Below are 22,216 nucleotides of genomic sequence, written 5' to 3' on the forward strand. Positions count from 1 at the left end.
AAGGGATATATGCCGTGGAAATGTTATTAAAAGTACCATAAAAGTGGAAAACACTGACATTTGGACAAGAACTTGACAGACACCATTCTGTGTAAACACACACATTTATTGAAGTGTTGCCGTAAACAGGCAAAACATCCTAATGAAGATTTTATTAATAAACAGCTTCTTGAAAATACAAGTTTACAGACAGTGATTCGGAAATAATTGTACATCTACCAGTATTTGGTAACTGAACACACAAAAAATAAGCAAAATATCCCCACCATCTTTGACGTTCAAAAGAAGTCAGCTATTATGAAAGACGACAGGAGACAAATTCATACTTGTGCAATGAGCACACATGCACTGCCAGGTCACATACAACGACATGTGCAGACCTCTTCTAGCACACTAATAGGGTTGAGCAGCTAGAATCTTCTGGTAAAACCCTTTCCAGGTTCAACCAACTTTTTATGTAATGGGAGCCATGTAATACAAACAGCACAGAGTTTCCTCTCCCATGTTTTTACATTATGGCCAACTGAATGGGTCTAAAACGCCACCACGAAACAATGATGGAGGGATGGACTTGAGCAAAACAACACAGGTCACGTGGACTTGATTATGGACTGTCCCAAGGTGCTGCTTTTACCCCTCCCGTATGTTCTCTTACTCCAGTTAATACAAAAATAAAACTGTGCTTCCCCCAAACCCCCCTGGATGAAACCAAATGCACGCTGGACCGCAGAGCACAAAAACATATCCGGCTCGACAAAAGCACTTCATCGCAGAGAGCTGAACTATCTGTCATTGAGCCAGCTGTGTTCACGGCTGGGATTCCCCAAAAGCGTCGCAGCGCTAAACATTATAGATTTAACGCAAACGGGGAAAAATAACATTTAAAATGATGCAAACGGCATTTCAATACACTCCACTGTCGATCACATCCATCCGGAGGTTGTAGATTGACGAGAGAGAAGCAATACAATTGAACGATCTAATCTAGTAGGACGTGAACTTGGACAATAAAGTACATACGACTGACCGATAACGCTTGTTATTGTTCCGAGCTGCTGCTGCTACCGAAACCTAGAAAAAAGGGAGGAAAACACAAGAAATTTTAGAACTATTGATTGAAATATAGGCAGTCCTTTTAATGCACATACTTCAGCATTGGCCAAGTTGTGTCCACGTGGGGTAACAACCCGTATCCCAAAACCTGTTGGCCAAACTGCCAACTGATATAAAAGGATCACACTGTTGACAAAGCCTCCTTATTACACATAGTATATGTGTACACCGCTGAGGAGTAGTGTTCGGATTTAGGTGAAGGAAGCAGACAAGGAGAGGTTAGTGGTTGGATATGTGGACAAAAGTTTATTGGCTGGCGAGGATCCTGGCAACGGGGAGGACGAAGAGCCGGGCGGTGATGCACACGAGCGTTCGTAGTTGACGGAATAATCTGGCGTCGACGTGATGAGACGCCCAGGTTTATATGGAGGAGGATGATTGGATGCAGGTGTGTCTCGTCCAGTCCAGTTGCCGCAAACAGCCAGCCACACCCCCTGCCGCACACAACACAGGAGAACACAGCCAAAACCCAAACAAACAGAAACACAATCACCACAGTACCCCCCCCCTCAAGGGACGCCACCTGGCAGCCGACCCGGCTTGCCTGGGAACTGTTCATAAAAGTCATCCAAAATAGACGGGTCAAGGATGAGGGAACGAGAAATCCACTGTCTCCCCTCTGGACCGTAACCCTCCCAGTCCACGAGGTACTGGTAGCCTCGACCACGCCGGCGTACGTCCAAAACCTTATTTACTGTGTACGCCTGTGTACTCTTGATCAATGTCAAGAGTGGGTGGGGGGGGGGACTGGTGGACACTGGTTTAAGGAGACAGACATGAAAAGTTGGGTGACCGGGGGAGTCTTATAGCCGCAGGGTTAATGATCCGGTCAACCTCGAATGACCCAATATACCTCGGAGTCAGTTTACGGGACTCAGTCTGGAGGGGCAGATCACGGGATGATAGCCAGACCATCTGTCCCGGCTGGTAGTCCGGGGCCGGTGCCGATCAGCCACTCGCTGATTGCGGGCCACAATGCGGACGAGGGCTCCTCGGGCCTCGCGCCAGACCCGACGAACGCGCCGGAGGTGTTCCACCACGGATGGCACTGCCAGGTCAGTCTCCTGAGAAGGGAACAGAGGAGGCTGGAAACCATTAGCTGCCATGAAAGGGGACATACCTGTGGCGGAGCAGACCAGGGAGTTGTGAGCATATTCAATCCAGGGGAGGTGTGTGGCCCAAGAAGCAGGATGTCGAGCAGTGACAACGCAGGGCCGCCCCCAGATCCTGGTTTGCTCGTTCCGTCTGGCCATTGGACTGAGGATGGTAACCCGAGGCGGAAGACATGGGTAATCAGCAGGTTGGCAGTCTCCAGTGCGGAAGTTAGCTTTGAAAGGGGGACGAAGTGGACTGCCTTGGAGAACCGGTCAACCACGGTCAGTATAACGGTGTTGCCTTCCGAGGGGGGTAAGCCAGTGATGAAGTCGACTGCCACATGCGACCACGGGCGGTGAGGGATGGGAAGGGGGTGCAGCAATCCGGCGGGGGCCTGGTGTGAGGCCTTACTCTGGGCGCAGATGGAACAGGCAGCGACGAATCCCCTGGTATCCGTTGTCATGGAAGGCCACCAGAACCATTGTAGGAGAGCCAGTGTTCTACGAAAACCAGGATGGCAGGCAATCCGGGAGGCGTGTCCCCATTGCAGGACAGGAGACCTCACCACCTCTGGGACAAACAACCTGCCCGGAGGACAACCCTGTGGAACCGGCTGGTCCCCCTGGGCGCCCTGGACCACACCCTCGATCTCCCACCCGGCTGCTCCAACCACACAGGCCGACGGCATGATGGTGCTTCCAGCGGTGTCCTCAACCGGGGGAGCAAACTGACGTGACAGTGCGTCCGGTTTGATGTTCTTGGATCCTGGAGGATAGGTGAGGGTGAATTGAAACCGCCCCAGGAACAAAGCCCATCGGGCCTGGCGTGAGTTGAGCCTCCGAGCCGATCTGAGGTAGGAGAGGTTCTTGTGATCCGATCACACAATGAAAGGGTGAGTGGATCCCTCCAGCCAGTGCCTCCACTCCTGCAGAGCTAGGACGACCGCCAGTAGCTCCCACGTCATAGTTCCTCTCTGCTGGGGAGAGCTGGCGGGAGAAAAAGGCACAAGGATACTGCTTCTGATCAGCCGAGGAGCGCTGTGACAGTACAGCTCCCACCCCGGAGTCGGAAGCATCCACCTCCACAATAAACTGTAGCGTGGGGTCTGGGTGAATAGAAAGAAAATAACAATTTCAATCTAGCAAACGAGGCCTCGGCCACAGGGGACCACACAAATGGGACTTTAACAGAAGTCAATTGCGTAAGGGGTGTGGCAACTCTGCTATAGTCCCGGATGAACCTGCGGTAGAAATTGGCAAACCCGAGAAACCTCTGTAGCTTCCTTGATGTAGGAGCAGGCCAGTCGGCCACTGCCATACCCTTGGCAGGGTCGGTCTTGATTTGCCCCTTCTCCACAATGAAACCCAAAAAACTCACAGAAGTCACATGAAACTCACACTTCTCCGCCTTAACATATAAACAATTCTCCAGGAGCCTCTTCAGGACTAAACTAACATGTTGCACATGTTCCTGGAGATTGCGCAAGAAAATCAAAATATCGTCTAAATAAACAAACACAAAACAGTTCAACATGAATGAATTGTCCCGTAGCACGTCATTGATCAGGTTTTGGAAAACCGCAGGTGCATTTGTGAGACCAGAGGGCATCATCAAGTACTCGAAATGTCCCAGAGGTGTGTTAAACCCAGTCTTCCACTCGTCTCCTTTCTTGATCCTCACTAGGTGATAAGCGCTTCGGAGGTCCAACTTCGTAAAGATAGAGGCCTCATGAAGGGGTCCGAACGCTGAGTCTATAAGCGGGAGGGGGTATCTGTTCTTAACAGTAATGTCATTTAGGCCCCGAAAGTCAATACAAGGGCGCAGCGACTTGTCCTTTTCCACAAAAAAAAACCCTGCCCCTAGCGGAGAAGACGAAGGTCGAATTAGTCCAGTGGCCAAGGAGTCAGAAATATATGTCTCCATGGCCACTCTTTCCGGCTTAGATAAGTTATGAAGCTTACTGGAAGGATAAGGAGCAGTCATAAGGTCTGTGTGAGTGAGTGAGTGAGAGTGAGAGTGAGATCCTTACTAAACACCTCCCGGAGGTGGTGATAGACTGCGGGCACGGAGCTGACATCCACTGATTTGGGGGGTGGCGGTGTTGAAGACATGGTTGACGGGATGGCAGAATGTAAACAATGAGAATGGCAGAAAAGACTCCAGTTGAAAATGGAGACGGAGGGCCAGTCAATCTGAGGTTTATGCAACTTCAACCAAGGAAGCCCTAGCACTACAGGGGAAGCCGGAGAAGGAATTTAAAAAAAAGAAATAATCTCTCGGTTGTTACCGGATAGCATCAGGATCACGGGCGCCGTGCGGTGGGTGACCTGAGCTAACAGCCTGCCATCTAAAGCAAAAACCCTCTTAGGGTGAGAAAGCAGCTGGCAGGGGATACCTGCCTGAGAAGCAAAACTAGAGTCAATAAAATTGTCATCGGCCCCTGAGTCCACTAAAATGGACAGGGAACGAGAGGACTGATCCCAAGACACAGTCCCCTTAATTGTCAAACGGGAAGGAGACGAACAAACAAGACAGGCTCACCAACGCTCCTCCAGAAATTGGTGAGCCCCCCCGTTTGGCAGCAGCGGGCAGTGCATTTGCAGATGTCCATCCTGCCCGCAGCAAAGGCAGAGACCATGGCGCCGGCGACGTTGATGCTCCCGTGGAGTGAGTTTGGTCCTTCCAAGCTGCATGGGTTCATCGGGAACGGAGGGAGAAAACGCGGCCTGGGAAAACCTCCTGTCGGGACAAGGAGGAGGCACAAGCCCCCACTGGGGAGGATTCACGCTCTGAGTCACGGGAGGGGTGAGACTAACTCTCCCTAGTCTCTCCCTGCGGCGCTCGTGAAGACGAGAATCTAAACGAATAGCTAACGAAATTAACTCATCTAGAGAGGATGTCTCGTCCCGAGCAGCCAATTCGCACTGCATGAAAAGTGGGATTTTCGGCAGTATGCGGCACTGTAAATTGTCGTGGAATTTCAGGTTTGCGGCTGTTCACAGCAATTTGCGGGCAACGCCGAAAACTGCTGTAAATTGTCAGAAATTGATGTGGGCCTTCCTTGGCAGTTGTCCCCCCCATGACCCCCCTCCTAATTCTAGGGGAGGCTTTGACATGTAAATGAAAATGCTGTGAGCTATACAAATGCAAATCAGGGTCGCCGAGGGAGTTTTAGCCCAGGTGACTTTTTTTAAAAGGTAAGAAAATCTCTGGTACAAATAGATCAGGCTCAGTAGCTTAATTATAGACTCTTACATTTTAGCTTGAATTGATTTATTTAATTCAAATATGCTAGATTACTGTGTACGCCATTAGCAATGGCAAACGTTACGTAAAAAAGATACACAAAATAACTTCTTTAAAAAATGAGTTTTAATCAAGGTAAAATGAGCATTCCATGCAAACAACATTTGAATCAGCATGAGCGGTCTGCAGAGATCACAGTCTCCTAGAGCTCAACTACAGTGCATAGTGGCAGGACTACAGTGACCTTTTCTTTGGTCTTACTTAAATGCACAGAGGATGTATTAACCACACATCTTCTAGCAATGCGCTCAACTGGCAGAAATGATGCTGGGTACGACGTGTCTGTTCCCTGCAAGCCCCAAACTTCTATTGGCTTTCCATAAAAATGTCTGTCCGGGTGGGGATGAAGCCAGGAAACTTGTGCAAGAACATGTTTAAATGCCGTACCCTTTGACACAACATTAACAACTATGAACTGCTTTATAATGGCTGGTCGTAGTTCTGCTAGAGGGTCAAGGACGGGTTCCTCAAAACTGTTAGTGTTTCCACACCACTTAGCATGAACACATGCTGACCTTTATGCTCTGCATCTATCGATTGAGTAAGTTACATTCATATATGTTACCCGTTTACATGTCATGGCAAAACATTCAACCTCAGTGACACAAGGGTACATCTGATGATACATTGTCAACATTGCATGTCTGTCAGACTCAAGATTGTCTGGTGGAATGGAGAAAGAGGCACCACTGTACAGTTTTCTAGGGAAAGTCATTCTGCTGCCACCAAAACACTGCTTTACATAAAGCATATCAGCTGTTTCAAAGTCCCAACCATTTGTCTTCCTAAAATACTGGTCCTTCCGTATAACAATAACCTTGTATGTGATTGGAGGACCCTTAAGACTCCTCGTCCAATCACGTGTGAGGTCATAGGTATGACTCAGACAGCAGTACTTGCAGGACGAGCATACAGACACGTGTGTGTTACTATATTCAGAAGAACTGTATCTCCAGTTCCTTTGTTTGGTTTTTGCTGGTTCGTGAATAATGGCTGGACGACGTCTCGCGTTCAACTTGCCTTCAACTCCTCTCCGCGGTCACCAACTTTCGGCCAGTCCGCAGACAGACGAGAAGAAACTGCTGAATGCTCTCAGTGGATCGTCTCGTCAACTCCAACAACAAACTGCCGATATCAAAGAGCGGTTCGCTCCACTGGAGCGTTTGGGACTCGGGTTTCTGTCCATGGAGGAGAGGTTGGCGGCTCTGGAGGAACTGACTCAAAGAAGACGATACGGGCGCACAATCCCAAGATAGGGTAAGAATACGTTCGATGACTGCAAGCTAAGCTAAAAGTAGCGTAGCCTAAAACGAAAGCTAAGAGTAGCCTAGTAGCCTTACAAGTGAGCAGAAACAGCTTTATTAAAGTGTGTTTTCTTTGCCGTGTCGTTTACAGGAAGCGGTGCGCCGTCTTCACAACTCCGAGACGAATTACAGGCGCTACGAACCGGAGCAAGGGTCAGATTTAAAGAAGATGCTTTCATTCTGCGCTATAAGGAAATCTATACGTATAGATACCGATCATAACTGTACATTTTGTTTTCACAGACTAATCTCGCCTCATAATGAGGCGGTGACCTCGTATTTGCTCCGGGAAAAGTCCAGATTTAGACGACGTCATTGTGTGTAAGTGACACTTTTTCTCCTTCCTTGTTAAATGTTACTGTGATTTACGTTTGATTTTTTTTGTATTTATACCACACTCATTTAATTGTTTTCCAGCCGCCTGTAAGACATATTTTGAGACGGTGCGCAGGAGCTTCAGGTTCAGCCGGAACTCTCATTGCGGGCGGAAGCTGCGAAGAATTCAGCGCGGAGTCGAGCGAGAAGAAAGAGGGTCAGAGTTTATTTGCTGACTTTTTTTTCCAGGTGCATTGATAGAGTGTTGTGTCCGTACGCATCGCGCATATAGTTGTTGATTGTGTGTTAATAAAGCTCTTTCTTTGCATAAACATGTGGCAAATATTCATTTTCTCTATAAATTCATTGATGTCCTGGTTGGTATCCTAATAATAGTGTAGTAGCCTACATAGGATAACCATGAAATTAATATACAGCATAAAATGAATATATAAATATATATAAATAAAATGAGGCGGGTGACCAATAGCGACAGATCTGCCAACCAATCACGAGTGATTGAAAGTTGTGGTTTCATCCAATCATGAACAAGGAAACTCGATCCTGGTCTGCCCACGTGTGGTTTTGCTGCCAATCACGAGTGATTTTATTTGTTAGTAAGTTGTGGTTTCATCCAATAAGGAGTAAGGATATTCAAGCCCGCTCGGCTCGGTCACTCGCGGTTTCGCTGCATTCATATGCTAATTAGGGCCATTCGCACCTCCGCCAGCTCTCCACCTACGTCATGGTTCGTTTCCGACAATTTGTGGCACAGACAAACGCGACGTGCGCGGGTTGCAAATTGTCGGAAATTAGGGAGATTTCCGGGCGTTTACGGGGACGAAAATCTCACTTTTCATGCAGTGTCGTCCCTCAACTCCTCTCTCAATCCCCGGAGAAAAACCCCCTGCAACGCTTTTTCATCCCACCCGGCCTGAAGCGCTAGAATCCGGAAATTCACTGAGTGCTTAGCTACGGAGTCTCCTCCCTGCCGTAGCAACAGAAGCCGGCTGCTAGCCTCCTTGCTACGCAGCGGGTGGTCAAACACTTTAAGAAACTCCTCGGAGAAGGAGGAAAAGGAAAAACAAACCGGGGACTGGCTAAACGAGAGCGCTACAGCCCAAGCCGCGGCTTTCTCCGACAGGAGACTCATAACAAACGCTACCCGCGATTTGTCGGTAGCGTAAGTGAGGGGCTGTTGTTCAAAAACAAGATTAAATTGAAAAGGAAAACGAAGAAGAGCTCGGCGGAGCCGCTGGGGGTGGTGGAGCAAGATCCGGGACAGGAGCTGGAGCGGGAGACGAAGCAGTCAGCGTGGAGAGGTGAGTAGAAACTTGGTCTATTCGGCTGCCGATTTGCGCCACTGTGGAGGTAAGCCTGTTGAGCGTCTCATCACCTCGTTTAAGGCTGCCTCATGCTGCCCCACTCGACTCCCTTGGGAGGAAAGCGCCAGTCTGAATCTCTCCACGTCTGCGCGGTCCATGTTATGGCCACATTATTCTGTTAGGGTTTAGGTGAAGGTTCGGACCCCAAAGCAGACAAGGAGAGGTTAGTGGCTGGATATGTGGACAAAAGTTAATTGGCTGGCGAGGATCCTGGCAACGGGGAGGACGAAGAGCCGGGCGGTGATGCACACGCGCGTTCGTAGTTGACGGAATAATCTGGCGTCGACGTGACGAGACGCCCAGGTTTATATGGAGGAGGATGATTGGATGCAGGTGTGTCTCGTCCAGTTGCCGCCAACAGCCAGCCACACCCCCTGCCGCACACAACACAGGAGAACACAGCCAAAACCCAACCAAACAGAAACACAATCACCACAAGTAGCTTGATACGGAAAGATTGTCCAACTGCTTCCGATGACACATGCTCAGAGAAACGTCTCATTTCAGGGGGGGGGGGGCACACTGTTATTGTAATAGGTTATTGTAATTGCTAAGGGGTGTGGGAGGGGGCATAAACATTATGTATGTACCTGCACTCAGACTGCCCCCTGTGGGCTTACTGGTGGAGAAGGCAAAAGAAGACCCCCCAGTCCCCACCCCACCAAATCCTGGCCCACCACCAAAACCTGTGGGAGAGAGTGACACGGACGTCAGTTGGGGCGATGCACACAGGCCACACCAGGCACGAGCAAACACATCCGTGCCGTTCCATGTCAAATCAGAGGTTTTTGCTTACATTTTAGATGGTACTTTAAAACTTAAAAAAGGGGGAGACAACAAACTGCAATCTGGGCAAAATTGGCATGTATTGAGCCCCTGAAATATTATTTGACATCCTTCAATTATTGTGTTTGTTTTGTTGTTGCCAGAATGTGACAACATCCAATACACGCTACCACCCATTTATTTTCAACACCATTTTAACTGACCTGATCAACTTTTATGACTGAAAAGGAGCTATTGCAATCCAATAACAATTAAGGGACAAGCATTATTCAATTATAATGGCAAATGGGTTCCATTTTTGACCACAGTGTGGTATTTTCCTTGACCACTGGCCAGTTGAGATAATGGAGATATAGATTAGGATTACTTGACTCAGTGAGAGAGTTGGACCTGTGTACATGAACAGTAACATCTCACGGGAAATTCATGCTGATTTCTTTTGTATAATCTACTGGGCTGGTAGAGATGCCACCGTATAGGGACTGAACAGAGATCTTTTTTTTACCAAAATGAGAAAATAATCACTTTAAAATAAGAGACAAGAACAGGCATTGGTTTAGTGTCCATTATTTACTTTGAAATGATCATTCCAAAATAATTTAATAAGACGACCATGTCACTACAATGATTTGTCATGTTGATATTGATCCCACCGTTGGCATCAGCTCCTTCGTTGGATGTGCTGTTTATTGTGGTTCACCTGTGAGTGAGGTGACCTTGTTCTCACAGTCCTATCAGGCTGCAGGGCTAAGAGGTTTACACCAGTAGGGTTAAGACTCCACCTCCTACATGCTGTTTCGATGCAACCCAAGGTGTCTTTTACATACATACATACATTGCCGTTGTCACCATTCAAAGATAAACATAATACCGAGTCAAATGATAAGAGATTATCACAAATGTGTGACAGTTTTGTGGGATTTCTGCAGTTCCTAAAAGTTCTGCTTGCAGGCAACAGAGTCCTTTACAGATATGTTCCCCTTATTTCAGTAATTATAACATCAGTTTGCTGAGACCAGCTGCTGTGGAAAAACCAAGTGCATAACAGTCCCAGTGTGTGTGTGTGTACGCATTATTATTATACCTTCATCCACCCCCAGCTGAGGGCTCTGCTCTCCTGTGGCTCCTCCATCTCTATGGCATCGGCCTCCTGCTGTGCGGGTGACTGTCACTTCCAGAGATGTATATCTGGTCCAGCCACAGGCACAATCGCTTGAGGAGGTTGTGACGAAATAATACTTTTCAGTTCATATTTTGCTGAGTAAAAAAGGTTTCTGGTGAAGTTTGGGTTCATTTGAAATAGTCACCATTTTAGACGTGTTGAACTTGGTTTGTAACTCCTCACTTACTCACTCTAAAAAGTGACTAGGAATACAATAGTCTTCATCCTTTAACCAAAAACCTTCCTCATCCATAGCGAATACTCCTTGAGTAAAATGGGCAGAGTTTGTTAGAAAAATCTCCCAGTAAACGGAAAACTAGAAATGAAGTTGAGTCTCTAGAATAATCACCCAACATTATAATGAACTAGGATTTATTTTAAGGATGTTGTGTTAGACCACATTTGTTGGTGGATTTGTGGACCTAAAAAATATATATATATATATACATATATAATTATTAATAATTTATTCAGTATTGAAGTTGTGTTGTGCAACAATATACTGTTTGTACAAAAGTAAATTGCACAATTTGCATAATTGTTAAACTGCTGTTTACCAAGACACCACTGATTCATTGGAGTCCATCAAATTGCAGAAATGTATCAGAATTCTAGATCCCTCAATATTGCAAAGTGTAATAGAAATACGCTGTTAACCACACGACAACAAAAAGAAAATGACTCTATATTTCCCCTGTTGCATCAATCTAATTCACGTTTTGTTTTTGCATCACATGATGTTAAGGGAGCTGTATTATGAATTCAAATAAACACCAGTGCTCACAGCACTTATTTGACACTCTACAAATATTCATCTCCAGCTAAATGGAAGGAAACTTGATTATTTAAGAAGGCTTGCAGTTGATGTAGGATGAGAACTCCAGCTCCTTGAGATCTTGCTCTGGTTTATTTTCGGTCGCAGGCCGGGGTCAGCGACACAGCTGATGGGATTTTTGTGGTTCATTCGAGTCCACTTCGTGGGACCAGATACCTCAAAAACCGTTTGATATTTAATATCTTTAATCTCCCAAAAAAACTAAGATAAATTCGATCGACCAAAAAGTTGATTGATGATGTCTTCCATTTCTCTACATCTCTCTATGCTATTTGATCAAATATGTTTTTTTAAAGTTGGGCAGATGGCATTTGTACCGGCTTAACCCAAGCAAATCCTGTACCAGCGTACCGGTTGAAACAGTCTACCGCACAGCCCCAGCTACAACCAATAGAACTTGGAGCAGAACGCTGGGCCGCTGAACACAGAGAGCGAGACAAAGTCCTTCTCTCGGCCCGTAGAGACCAATGCAAAGCTGCTGACATAAATTGTCAGAGAAAGCAGAAGGTACAAGTTTTGGAAACTGGCAGAGACATATAAATCATAGAGGGAAGCTGCAACACCCCTTGTTTCAATAAAGCGACAACTTGATCATGCCACATCAGGGACAAAGTTTTATATTTTATAGCAATTGCAAATTGGCCGATGATGTCATCAATACCTAAATAAACGATAGATAATTTCCATAGTTTAATACTACAATTACTGTAACTAAAACTGGTTTGTTGTTGCATTCAATTTAAAAAGAACCAATGCTGGTTGTTATGCTTTTATTTTTTCTTACTTCCATATCATATAATTGAACGTTGTTTCTACTTGGATTTATTATGTATAACTTTAATTGGGATTTAATATCAAGAGAATATTACCTGTTTTTCATTATTGTATAGGATGTTTGAAGCACTTAAGTTTACGAGTAACGTGAACTTGGTTGCTTTAAGGCAATCGGTTTGCATGGTTTAATCAAGTAAATTACTTTTCTGTTCAAGTAGATAATACTGATATATTTCTAGTTGCAGAACATGTAACATTAGTTAGCCCAACTTAAATAACTGTGCTGTTTGTAATGCACACAAAGTATACTTCACTTGAAATAATTAAGTTGTTTGAAATGGTCATTTGAAGTAATGAAAACTGAGTATTTCTTAGTTACTTCAACTAAAGTGTAACTATACTACACTAAATAAGCTCGTTAGTACAACATATAATACATTATTAACTTTACTTGAATGTAAAAAGTTCCTTTACTTGCTTTTTTTAAGGCAATTGGGTTGCATGCTTTTTTTAAGTAAGGTTTACTAATTGGATTTTACAGTGTACTAATAGTAACAATCATACAAAAGAAATGTAGCAGTGGTCACCGTAGTAGCAAGAGTAGATCCTACATGAACAGTATATTTCTACAATACCAGTCAAAGTTTTGGACAAATGTTCCCATTTAATTCATTACGTTACAGGGTAAAAAGCTGTGGGTTAATAGCTGACGCTTTTAACCCACAGCTTTTTACTGAACATAATAACGTAGTTTCATTTCACAACATTAACCACATGTTTACAACTGTTTTCTCAAGAAAATATTACTTTTATAATCATCAGTTTGAGAAGAAGAAGAAAAAGGGGCTCCAACCAATAGAACACGGAGCAGAATGTAGAACATTCTATGACATCACAGAGAATTCTCCATACAGAATGTAGAATGTGGAAGGATAGATTATCAGAGCTCATTTTGGATCCCCACTCAGCGTGAACATATCAACTTTACATTGCAGAGGGATTCTCAAAGACTCAAAGATGGCCCGCCAGCTGCCGAAAGGACTGAAAAGCTTGGTCGAGTGTATGGCCAGAGCTACAATCTCCGCACATCCTGCCGACATGCCAGACTTTTTAGTGGAGTATACGTCAGAGCTCAACCAAACAAGAGGCTCTAAAACTGAAAGCAATCCAGTGGAAATGTGCTTTCGATTCCAAGAGGCTCGTGGTAAGATACTGTCTAAATATATAAAACATGATGTTTGGGTAATCATATGTTTTGTTTATAGAATGTGAAAATTTCAGAAAGTGAGGAACATAAAGTGAAAATAAACCTTGGTTTAAAGGTCATTCTTAAAAATGTGATGCTATTCTTAATTGCTCCGATTGTGCTTGGTATCTAAGTACTAACATGTAGTAAGGGTCGTCGTGGTGCAGGGGTTAGAGAAGGTGTGCTGGGAAGCACAAGGTCAGTAGTTTGAGTCCAGGCTGCCCCATGTTCCATGATGAAGTGTCCCTGAGCAAGACACCTAACCCCAAATTACTCCCCGGGCAAAAATGTGAAAAAGCCATTGTTGAAAAGCGACTTACATTACACTTTGGATAAAAGCGTCTGCTAAATGACCTGTAATGTTGTAGTTAGGGGCTTGGAGCTGGAAAATTGTTATTGCTAAATCTTGTGTACTAATTTTATTTTTCTAAAATGTTTTTCTCTTCCCAGATTCGGAATCTGCAATCAATGAACATGCACCATCAACTGGGGTTAAAGAAAAGAAGCCTGTACCTTTTACCCCTGCTGTTGCCAAGAAGACACCGGAAACACACACACAGAAAACAACACCACGAAAGTTATCACTTAAAGCTCCAGCAGATGTGCCCCCGAAATCCAGGAAGAATCTACCAATCGGCACGAGGGGGAAGCCACAAAATGCCAGCAGCGTGTTACCACAAAAACCTAAAGAACGCAGTGAACCAACGTCAGCAAGAACAGAAAGACCAAAGGAAGAAATAAAAATAATCCCCAAGACAAGACCACCATGGTTACCACCAGCTGCAAATCAAAAGCAAGGTAAAGGAACCATTGATGACGCCAAGAAGACACCAGAAAAACGTCTACCAACAATTCCCCAAATGTCAGCATCTAAAGATCCAGCTGTCAATCCCCCGAAATCCAAGAAAAATCTACCAATCGGCACGAGGGGGAAGCCAGAAAATGCCAGCAGCGTGTCACCCCAAAAACCTAAAGAACGCAGTGAACCAACGCCAGCAAGAACAGAAAGACCAAAGGAAGAAAGAAAAATAATACCCAAGACAAGACCACCATGTTTGTTACCAGCCACAAGTCAAAAGCAAAGTAAAGGAACCATTCATGACGCCAAGAAGACACCAGAAAAACGTCTACCGACAATTCCCCAAACATCAGCACCTAAAGATCCAGCTGTCAATCCCCCTTCTAGACGCCCAACTACGCGTGTACAAGCAACACCACAAACAAGTGTTTTACCACCGATTCCACCAATTCCACAGAAGAAAGGCACAGGTAGCCAACAGCAGACAACTATTCCAAAGAAATCTGTGCCAAAGTGGGATGACTCAGTAACATTGCCCGTTATTAAAGGATTGAGGAAACCAGCTATCCCAAGAGACAGCAGAAACGACCACCAATGCCCTCAATTGGTTCACCAACGCCCTCAGTTGGTGCAAATAATCCACAGGGCAAGAATCACACACACAGTGTTTCGTTACTCACCTTAAGGATAAGGTAGGTGTCACAAAATAGTAGTCACATTCTCTGGGTTTTGTGTGGCTTCTCGACCATTTCATATTTGTTTGAATGCTGTTTAAGCATTCCAGTAAACGTTAAACCGTTGTATTGTTCTTCTAAGCGGTATTTTTCTCTTCTTTCTATTTCCGTGCATATTTTGAGCTGCTTCTCCTCCTTCAAATCTTCAGCTATTACAACTGTTACTCTTTAACTACAAAAATAAAATTCAGCTTTTGGACTTTTTCCAATATCACAGATTAGTTTTTTCAGTTTCTGAGATTGACATGAGTGTGTATGGCACCAGTTAAAGTGGAGATGAAGAGCTAAAGGAGAGAGCAGCATCAGAATCTGGTTCAAAAAATATTTGTAGTTGGTCCTCATCACACAATATTCACTCTTCATGCTTCATTTTGGGAGACAATGATAGGGTGACGTTCCCGTGGCAACTCAGACACAGGCTGAAGTCTCTCTGTCTTTTTCTCACACAGGTGAACAGCGTTGGACGACCAGTGGAGCCACCTGACGCAGCCGTGCAGTAGACGAACCGACACCTGAAAGGACGTTGCTCCCTCTCTCTTTCTTACCCCCCCCCCTTCCCTTCCCCATCCACCTCCCCCCCCCTTCCCTTCCCCTCCACCTCCCCTTCCCCATCCACCTTCCCACCTCCCCTTCCCCCTTCCCTTCCCCTCCCCCTCCCCCTCCCCCTCCCCCTCCCCCTCCCCTCCCCTTCCCCCTCCCCCTCGCCTCCCCTCACCCTTCCCTTCCCCTTCCCTCCACACAGGTGAACAGCGTTGGACGACCAGTGGAGCCCCCTCCATATAATGTTGTTTGTTTGTTTGTTAGATAAATAAATAAAAAATTTAAAAAATACAAAACTCTCTCTCTCATTCAGTCTCCAATCCATAATTAAAGAAAAACCCTCTGATTATCTGTACCTCAACCATGAAGGCCAGAATTAAGCTGTTTTAAAAAAATCTGTATTGCTCTTTCAAAAACTAGAGCTACTACTATAATGACTAGTACCTCCAGTGGTAGTATTACCACAATTGATACTGCTACATGACGTATTTTGACATAGGATATTGATTCTTTTCAACAACAACAAAAAGTGAAATGCAATTAGAAGCTGTGGGTGAATAGAACTTATAGGAAAACTCATGAAAAGTCATCCTATTGTACGTTAAAAATTGTTAAATATGTTTACAAATGTAATAAAAGAAGCAACAATGTTACGTTATAGGGCAATACTGCTGGAAACAAATCATAAAAATGAAGTGTCGAATGCCAAAAAAAGTCCAATGAAAATTGCACATTTCACTGTGTTGCATCCGCCTGCAGAGAGGCCGCCAGCTGATGCGGGTTGTGTGTGTGAAAAATTAACTTGGCTAACCCCGACTGAAGGGAACAGGCAATAAAAAAAACACACACACTCCACCTGACAATTTGGGGAAAGCAGCTCTGTGCCTCTCTTGCTGCTCATTAAGAAAATACCAACCTGACTGAGGATAGCAGCCTTTTTGTGCAGGACAATGACCAATAATAATCCACTGTGTACGACGCTAACAATTAAATTTCTAGGGTAATAAAACAACAGCTGTGCATGAAGGAGCATCCGCTATCTCGTTTATTAATAGAACATTCAGCTTGTTGTCTCTATCGCTCCCTTCCTGTCCTCCACTGCTTGGCGTCTCTTCCTCCCTCACTTCCTGATGTAGAAGTTGGAAACCTGAATCATGTTACCCTGCTTGTTTCTGTCGGGGCAGAGAAACCAGTCCATCAGTGCAACAGCTCGGCGTTTCACAAGAGTGACAATTATGAGCTCACAGCATCATCTGAGGCCAAGAGATCTGGCTTCGCTTGTCTGTGTGTATAACCAACACTTACAGACCACAGCAATCACTGCAGAGGACGCATTGATGCATGCTTAATGCCAAAAGTCGTTTTGAGTGCATTTCCTGCATTTCTATATGAGTGTGTCGCTTGTTAAACACACTGGAGTTTTAAGTTTCTACTTTTCAGCAACAAAAAGGGGGTCGAATCATCTGTGCTCATATTACAATTATCATTATCAAAGTCTTGGTGACTTGTTAGCCATCTCGAGTGATCAAAACAATCTGGAAAAGTTCTGCTTGCTTGTGCATAACAGTTTTTGAGGTCACGTGAGTCTAATCCATCATATGACTGATCACCTGTATAGACGGAAAGTTAACCCACAGATAACTGATTCAAATGAGCGCTTTGAGAAAAGACAAGTCAATAACATCTGTGTTGGAGACTCATTATTGCACGTAGATGCAGTGAGCTAGGCTTTATTTCTAGAAGCATATTGACACATGCACACCAACACACATCCACGCAGCACCTACACTTGGGCCTTGAGCCAAGGAAGTTATCGATGTGATCTGTGGCATGTCCCCCTCCAGGTGAGCCAGGTAGGTGTAGAGTTTGACAAAAATGTCGAACGGGATCCTGGCAGGACCGCCCTCCTCGTCCTCCGTCAGCAGCTCGCAAGCAACCTTGAGGGAACTTATGAGCGTCTGAGAAGGTGTATGCAGGAACGCGAGAGAAGAAGACGAGAGGAATTTTTTCAGAAGAAATACAGATGCAATATAACAATGCAATGCGTCAGCATTCAAGGCACGTTTGATCATGGCAACAACACACTGTAAATACACTTAACTCAAACTTATATGCATGCACAGCAACCCGTGACAGACCAAATCAAGGTAGAACATGAATGCCCTCATGTGCTTAAAGTGTTTAACAGCCTCACTGAGCACATTGTGTTGTCAATGCTGAGCTGCGAAGCTCTCATCCACAGAGTTCTCCGTGCGTGGGGAAATTCTCTTTGGTCTCTCTCTTTTGAAACAAAATCATTAGCTTAAAAGCATTCAAGTAGTCAGAGAATGATTGATCTCTGGGGTCCAGGGACCTTGACGGACCTTGAAGTCTTCTGATCACTGATGTCTGGATCTAGTTTAAACACGAGAAGACTGGACTGTGTGGTGATCCTAAAAAGTATTTTTTAGGATCTCCAGCTGTGCGTGGCCTCAAAAAGGTATAAAGTGGTGTTAGCATTTATGTATCTGGCCTTATATAACGTCTTACCTCTCCCAGAGAACTGCAGCCCAGGGCAAAAAACTCCATCCAATCGATGTCTGAGCCAAAACTGCCCAGCGACAGCAGGGTCTCCAGCTGATCCGTGGGTAGACACAGACCCCTCCACTTCTCCCGCAGTTCCTCCTCGCTGCACGTCTCCCTGATGGATAGCTGAGATCGGGTTGAGGGATCTGCAGGTGCGGGAGTAGATGAAGGGAAGGAGAGGAAGAAAAAAAAAAAGGTTATCTAGTTTAACAGATGAGTGCATTAACGAACGGAGGATCAGCGAGCTGTTTATCGACTGACTTTCATGTTTGTAATTAACACACAGCACTGATTTAAGGACATACGAGGGGTCGGTCACCGCTCTGAGCTGGTAGATTGAAAAGATGAATGTCTGGGTGTCACCATCATGTCTGACAATATTGTTTTGAATTCATTGTTGATTTGTGGGCATGACGTGAGCAAACATTTTGAAATGTACTTTTACAATAACACTAAACTTTAATGAGTCACATGGGACATCATTGCAATATGCAGATGCAGCTAAAACAAAAGAAGCAAAATGGGGGTATCAGCATAGTAGCAACTGATAATCAATAGGTATAAAGGTCAAAAAACAGGTTTAATGTGCGAGAGGTTTGATGTGATTGGTTATTTAAGGTGTGGTCCCTTTGTAAGGACAGCACCTGTTTATGGAGAGTCTTTAGCAGACCAGGAGTCATCGCGCTGTCCGTCTTATGTGTGACATTCAGCTCCAGCCGATCCTTCACAGGCAGACGCTCTCCTTTAGATAGCGCAGTAAAGTATCTGCGAGCGGACACACACACACGCACACATTTGTACTATTAAAAACACGGTGCTTGGCTTTATGCTTTTCAAGGCAATAAGTGATGCAGTCAAATGATGCATGGATTGACATTAGAATAAATTGTCATGAGGGTTAATCAGTTGAAAAACCATCATGTGTTGCAGTTTAGAAGGAAGTTTACTGATCTTCCAATTGTGCCGAAGGGCTCACTGGATAACTTTATCTCAGAGTTTAAATTATTCAAAAACTAGCTCTCGCAATGAGTTTAGAGGCAGCATGACTTTCATCATCTTTGAAAAGCTACAGAGCCTGGTGTTATTTTAATGGCGTATAAACTTCTTGCAACCCTGGAGAATGTGATTTGTTTTTGGTTCACCAGATGGCTCGTGTACTGTCCTTTTGCTGTAAACACTGAAGCTACATTGGCAAATAAAAGAACAGCTGAAATGACTTTCCTTAGGGGTAGAAAATGTGCCCCCCTCACACTTAAAGCTCGGTCAATGCAAAAATGGCTACAACAGAGGCTACTTCCTCTGCATGCAGGAAGTCATGGTGTTGCTTGAGAGATCAAGACCGAACGTATTGAACGTAATCACATGTATCCCTTCCTGTATCCAAACGACCACTGACAAGAGATTGAATCTTACGCCGCAGACCACAGCAGCAGGTCCTCGGGCTGCGTACGGACGGCTGCCTTGGTGAAGTTTTTCAGGATGTCTGGCAGCTCTTGGGCGATGTCGATTTGCTGGGCACAGAACATTGTGTCTGGAAGAGGCATGGCTGCAATATAAAACATTGCAACATTGTCCAGTTAGCAGGTAGGAGCTTTATCCGAGAGGACATCCATGAGACATAATCTGAAATAAAGTGGCAGCTCGCAACCAGAATATTAACTTAAGGATGGAATAGTGGTTCTTCTCGGGGATCTAAAGTTGCTGTTTCAATACGTTTGAGAGGAATACGAAGTTAAAGACCATGGGAGCTACATTTAAAAAAAAGATAAGATCTCCATAGATTCATTTCCTCATCGTGAGCAATAAGATGAAATCCGAATTGAAAACTAGGTTTTAAAATGAACCAGACATCAATTTAAGAGCGTTTAGGTGAATGAGATGTAAGACTGCAAGGTAACGGTAGTAAAAAGCCGAACATGTTATCAACGTCATTTCCCGGAAGTTATACGTTACAGTAACGTTAAGCTAACAGCAGCTAAAACCGACGTGGTTAACGGTAAGTTTACCGCAAAAACACGAGCCTTAAATTAACGTTAGCATTAGCTCCCGTAGCGCAGGTTAGGACACGCAGTAGAAACGGGTAACTGAAGTTAAATACAGAATTTATACGTTGACCATGTATTCACACTTCTTGTTTTATGGTCCTGATGTCCAACATTGTCATAAAACCTCATTTTGAATAAACGTCCACACATCAACAAATTTACCGTTCCCTGGATTGCTGAATAATGACCTTTAGAAAAAGGAGATAAACTACAACGCGAGAGGCAGCCTGTGTATCGCTTGCAGCCCCGTTGCATAGCAACGGTCTTCTTCTCTGGTTTTCGAGGGGTAGATGTCATGCCACGTGAAGTGCGACATTGCCCCCCTCCTGTTGGGAGACGTCAACTGATTAACCTTAACATCGGCTTGCCTTTGTGAATTCTAATCCGACCGATTGTGTAAAGTTACTGGAATGAACGATGCAACATGAGGCCGTGAGTAAAAAAAAAAAAAAGCCTTTTCATTAATTTACTTGTTTGGGAAATGTCAAGCCAAAAGGTAAGGGATATATGCCGTGGAAATGTTATTAAAAGTACTATAAAAGTGGAAAACACTGACATTCGGACAAGAACTTGACAGACACCATTCTGTGTAAACACACACATTTATTGAAGTGTTGCCGTAAACAGGCAAAACATCCTAATGAAGATTTTATTAATAAACAGCTTCTTGAAAATACAAGTTTACAGACAGTGATTTGGAAATAATTGTACATCTACCAGTATTTGGTAACTGAACACACAAAAAAAAGCAAAATATCTCCGCCATCCTTGACGTTCAAAAGAAGTCAGCAATTATGAAAGACGACAGGAGACAAATTCATACTTGTGCAATGAGCACACATGCACTGCCAGGTCACATACAACGACATGGGAGAGGAAACAGCGTTTCCTCTCCCATGTTTTTACATTATGGCCAACTGAATGGGTCTAAAACGCCACCACGAAACAATGATGGAGGGATGGACTTTAGCAAAACAACACAGGTCACGTGGACTTGATTGTGGACTGTCCCAAGGTGCTGCTTTTACCCCTCCCGTATGTCATCTCTTACTCCACTTAATACAAAAATAAAACTGTGCTTCCCCCAAACCCCTCTGGACGCTCTCCTGTGCCTAAAAAAAAAGCACCTGGGATCACATAATACTCCCGATGGACACCTTACGCAGCGACTACACTGCTCCAAACCCACTAAACCTCTTTCCTTAAATGGAATCCTACCCTTCCCTGGACGAGGCTCGGGCCAATTTATCATTTTAGCAGAGTTCAAGTGCAGCTAAGCGATCTGCGGTTTCTTCAACTAAATGCACTCTGGACCGCAGAGCACAAAAACATATCCGGCTCGACAAAAGCACTTCATCGCAGAGAGCTGAACTATCTGTCATTGAGCCAGCTGTGTTCACGGCTGGGATTCCCCAAAAGCGTCGCAGCGCTAAACATTATAGATTTAACGCAAACGGGGAAAAATAACATTTAAAATGATGCAAACGGCATTTCAATACACTCCACTGTCGATCACATCCATCCGGAGGTTGTAGATTGACGAGAGAGAAGCAATACAATTGAACGATCTAATCTAGTAGGACGTGAACTTGGACAATAAAGTACATACGACTGACCGATAACGCTTGATATTGTTCCGAGCTGCTGCTGCTACCGAAACCTAGAACATTTTTTAGAAGTAACTAATGATTGAAATATAGGCAGACCTTATAATGCACATACTTCAGCTTTGGCCAAGTTGTGCCCACGTTGGGTAACAACCCGTATCCCAAAAACTGCCAACTGATATAAAAGGATCACACTGTTGACAAAGCCTCCTTATTACACAGTATATGTGTACACTGCTGAGGAGTAGTGTTAGGATTTAGGTGAAGGTTCGGACCCCAAAGCAGGCAAGGAGAGGTTAGTGGCTGGATATGTGGACAAAAGTTTATTGGCTGGCGAGGATCCTGGCAACGGGGAGGACGAAGAGCCGGGCGGTGATGCACACGCGCGTTCGTAGTTGACGGAATAATCTGGCGTCGACGTGATGAGACGCCCAGGTTTATATGGAGGAGGATGATTGGATGCAGGTGTGTCTCGTCCAGTTGCCGCCAACAGCCAGCCACACCCCCTGCCGCACACAACACAGGAGAACACAGCCAAAACCCAACCAAACAGAAACACAATCACCACAAGTAGCTTGATACGGAAAGATTGTCCAACTGCTTCC

The 22,216-nt window shown here is 44.7% G+C and overlaps 2 protein-coding genes and 2 long non-coding RNA genes across 7 annotated transcripts; 2 read left to right on the forward strand and 2 right to left on the reverse strand.

The window, feature by feature from the left end:
• Positions 1-85: 85 nt before the first annotated feature.
• LOC144389982 (uncharacterized) lies at positions 86-10,827 on the reverse strand. Its single transcript, XR_013454027.1, has 2 exons — positions 9,109-10,827; positions 86-8,892 (listed from the first exon to the last, which is right to left on the reverse strand). It is a non-coding gene; the product is annotated as an uncharacterized LOC144389982 (long non-coding RNA).
• LOC144389981 (uncharacterized) lies at positions 5,521-7,339 on the forward strand. Its single transcript, XR_013454026.1, has 4 exons — positions 5,521-6,771; positions 6,910-6,971; positions 7,062-7,139; positions 7,236-7,339. It is a non-coding gene; the product is annotated as an uncharacterized LOC144389981 (long non-coding RNA).
• Positions 10,828-12,874: 2,047 nt separating the features above from the next.
• Positions 12,875-15,690, forward strand: LOC120812063 (uncharacterized). Its single transcript, XM_078095755.1, has 3 exons — positions 12,875-13,279; positions 13,772-14,812; positions 15,304-15,690. Exons 1-2 carry the CDS (start codon positions 13,093-13,095, stop codon positions 14,803-14,805), a joined length of 1,221 nt encoding a protein of 406 aa, XP_077951881.1. The 5' UTR covers positions 12,875-13,092; the 3' UTR covers positions 14,806-14,812; positions 15,304-15,690.
• A 722-nt stretch (positions 15,691-16,412) lies between these two features.
• Positions 16,413-20,295, reverse strand: LOC120812061 (ropporin-1-like protein). 4 transcript variants are annotated; one of them, XM_078095758.1, is made up of 5 exons: positions 20,167-20,295; positions 19,373-19,505; positions 18,604-18,724; positions 17,924-18,085; positions 16,413-17,352 (listed from the first exon to the last, which is right to left on the reverse strand). In XM_078095758.1, exons 2-5 carry the CDS (start codon positions 19,501-19,503, stop codon positions 17,131-17,133), a joined length of 636 nt encoding a protein of 211 aa, XP_077951884.1. In that variant the 5' UTR covers positions 19,504-19,505; positions 20,167-20,295; the 3' UTR covers positions 16,413-17,130. The 4 variants fall into 4 exon arrangements, with proteins under 4 accessions (XP_077951884.1, XP_077951882.1, XP_077951885.1 ...); XM_078095756.1 differs by having other exon boundaries at positions 20,193-20,272; XM_078095759.1 differs by having other exon boundaries at positions 17,924-18,105; positions 20,193-20,272.
• Positions 20,296-22,216: the final 1,921 nt, after the last annotated feature.

This window comes from Gasterosteus aculeatus, chromosome 21 (genome assembly GCF_964276395.1).
Source record: "Gasterosteus aculeatus chromosome 21, fGasAcu3.hap1.1, whole genome shotgun sequence".
Classification (NCBI taxonomy): Eukaryota; Metazoa; Chordata; class Actinopteri; order Perciformes; family Gasterosteidae; genus Gasterosteus; species Gasterosteus aculeatus.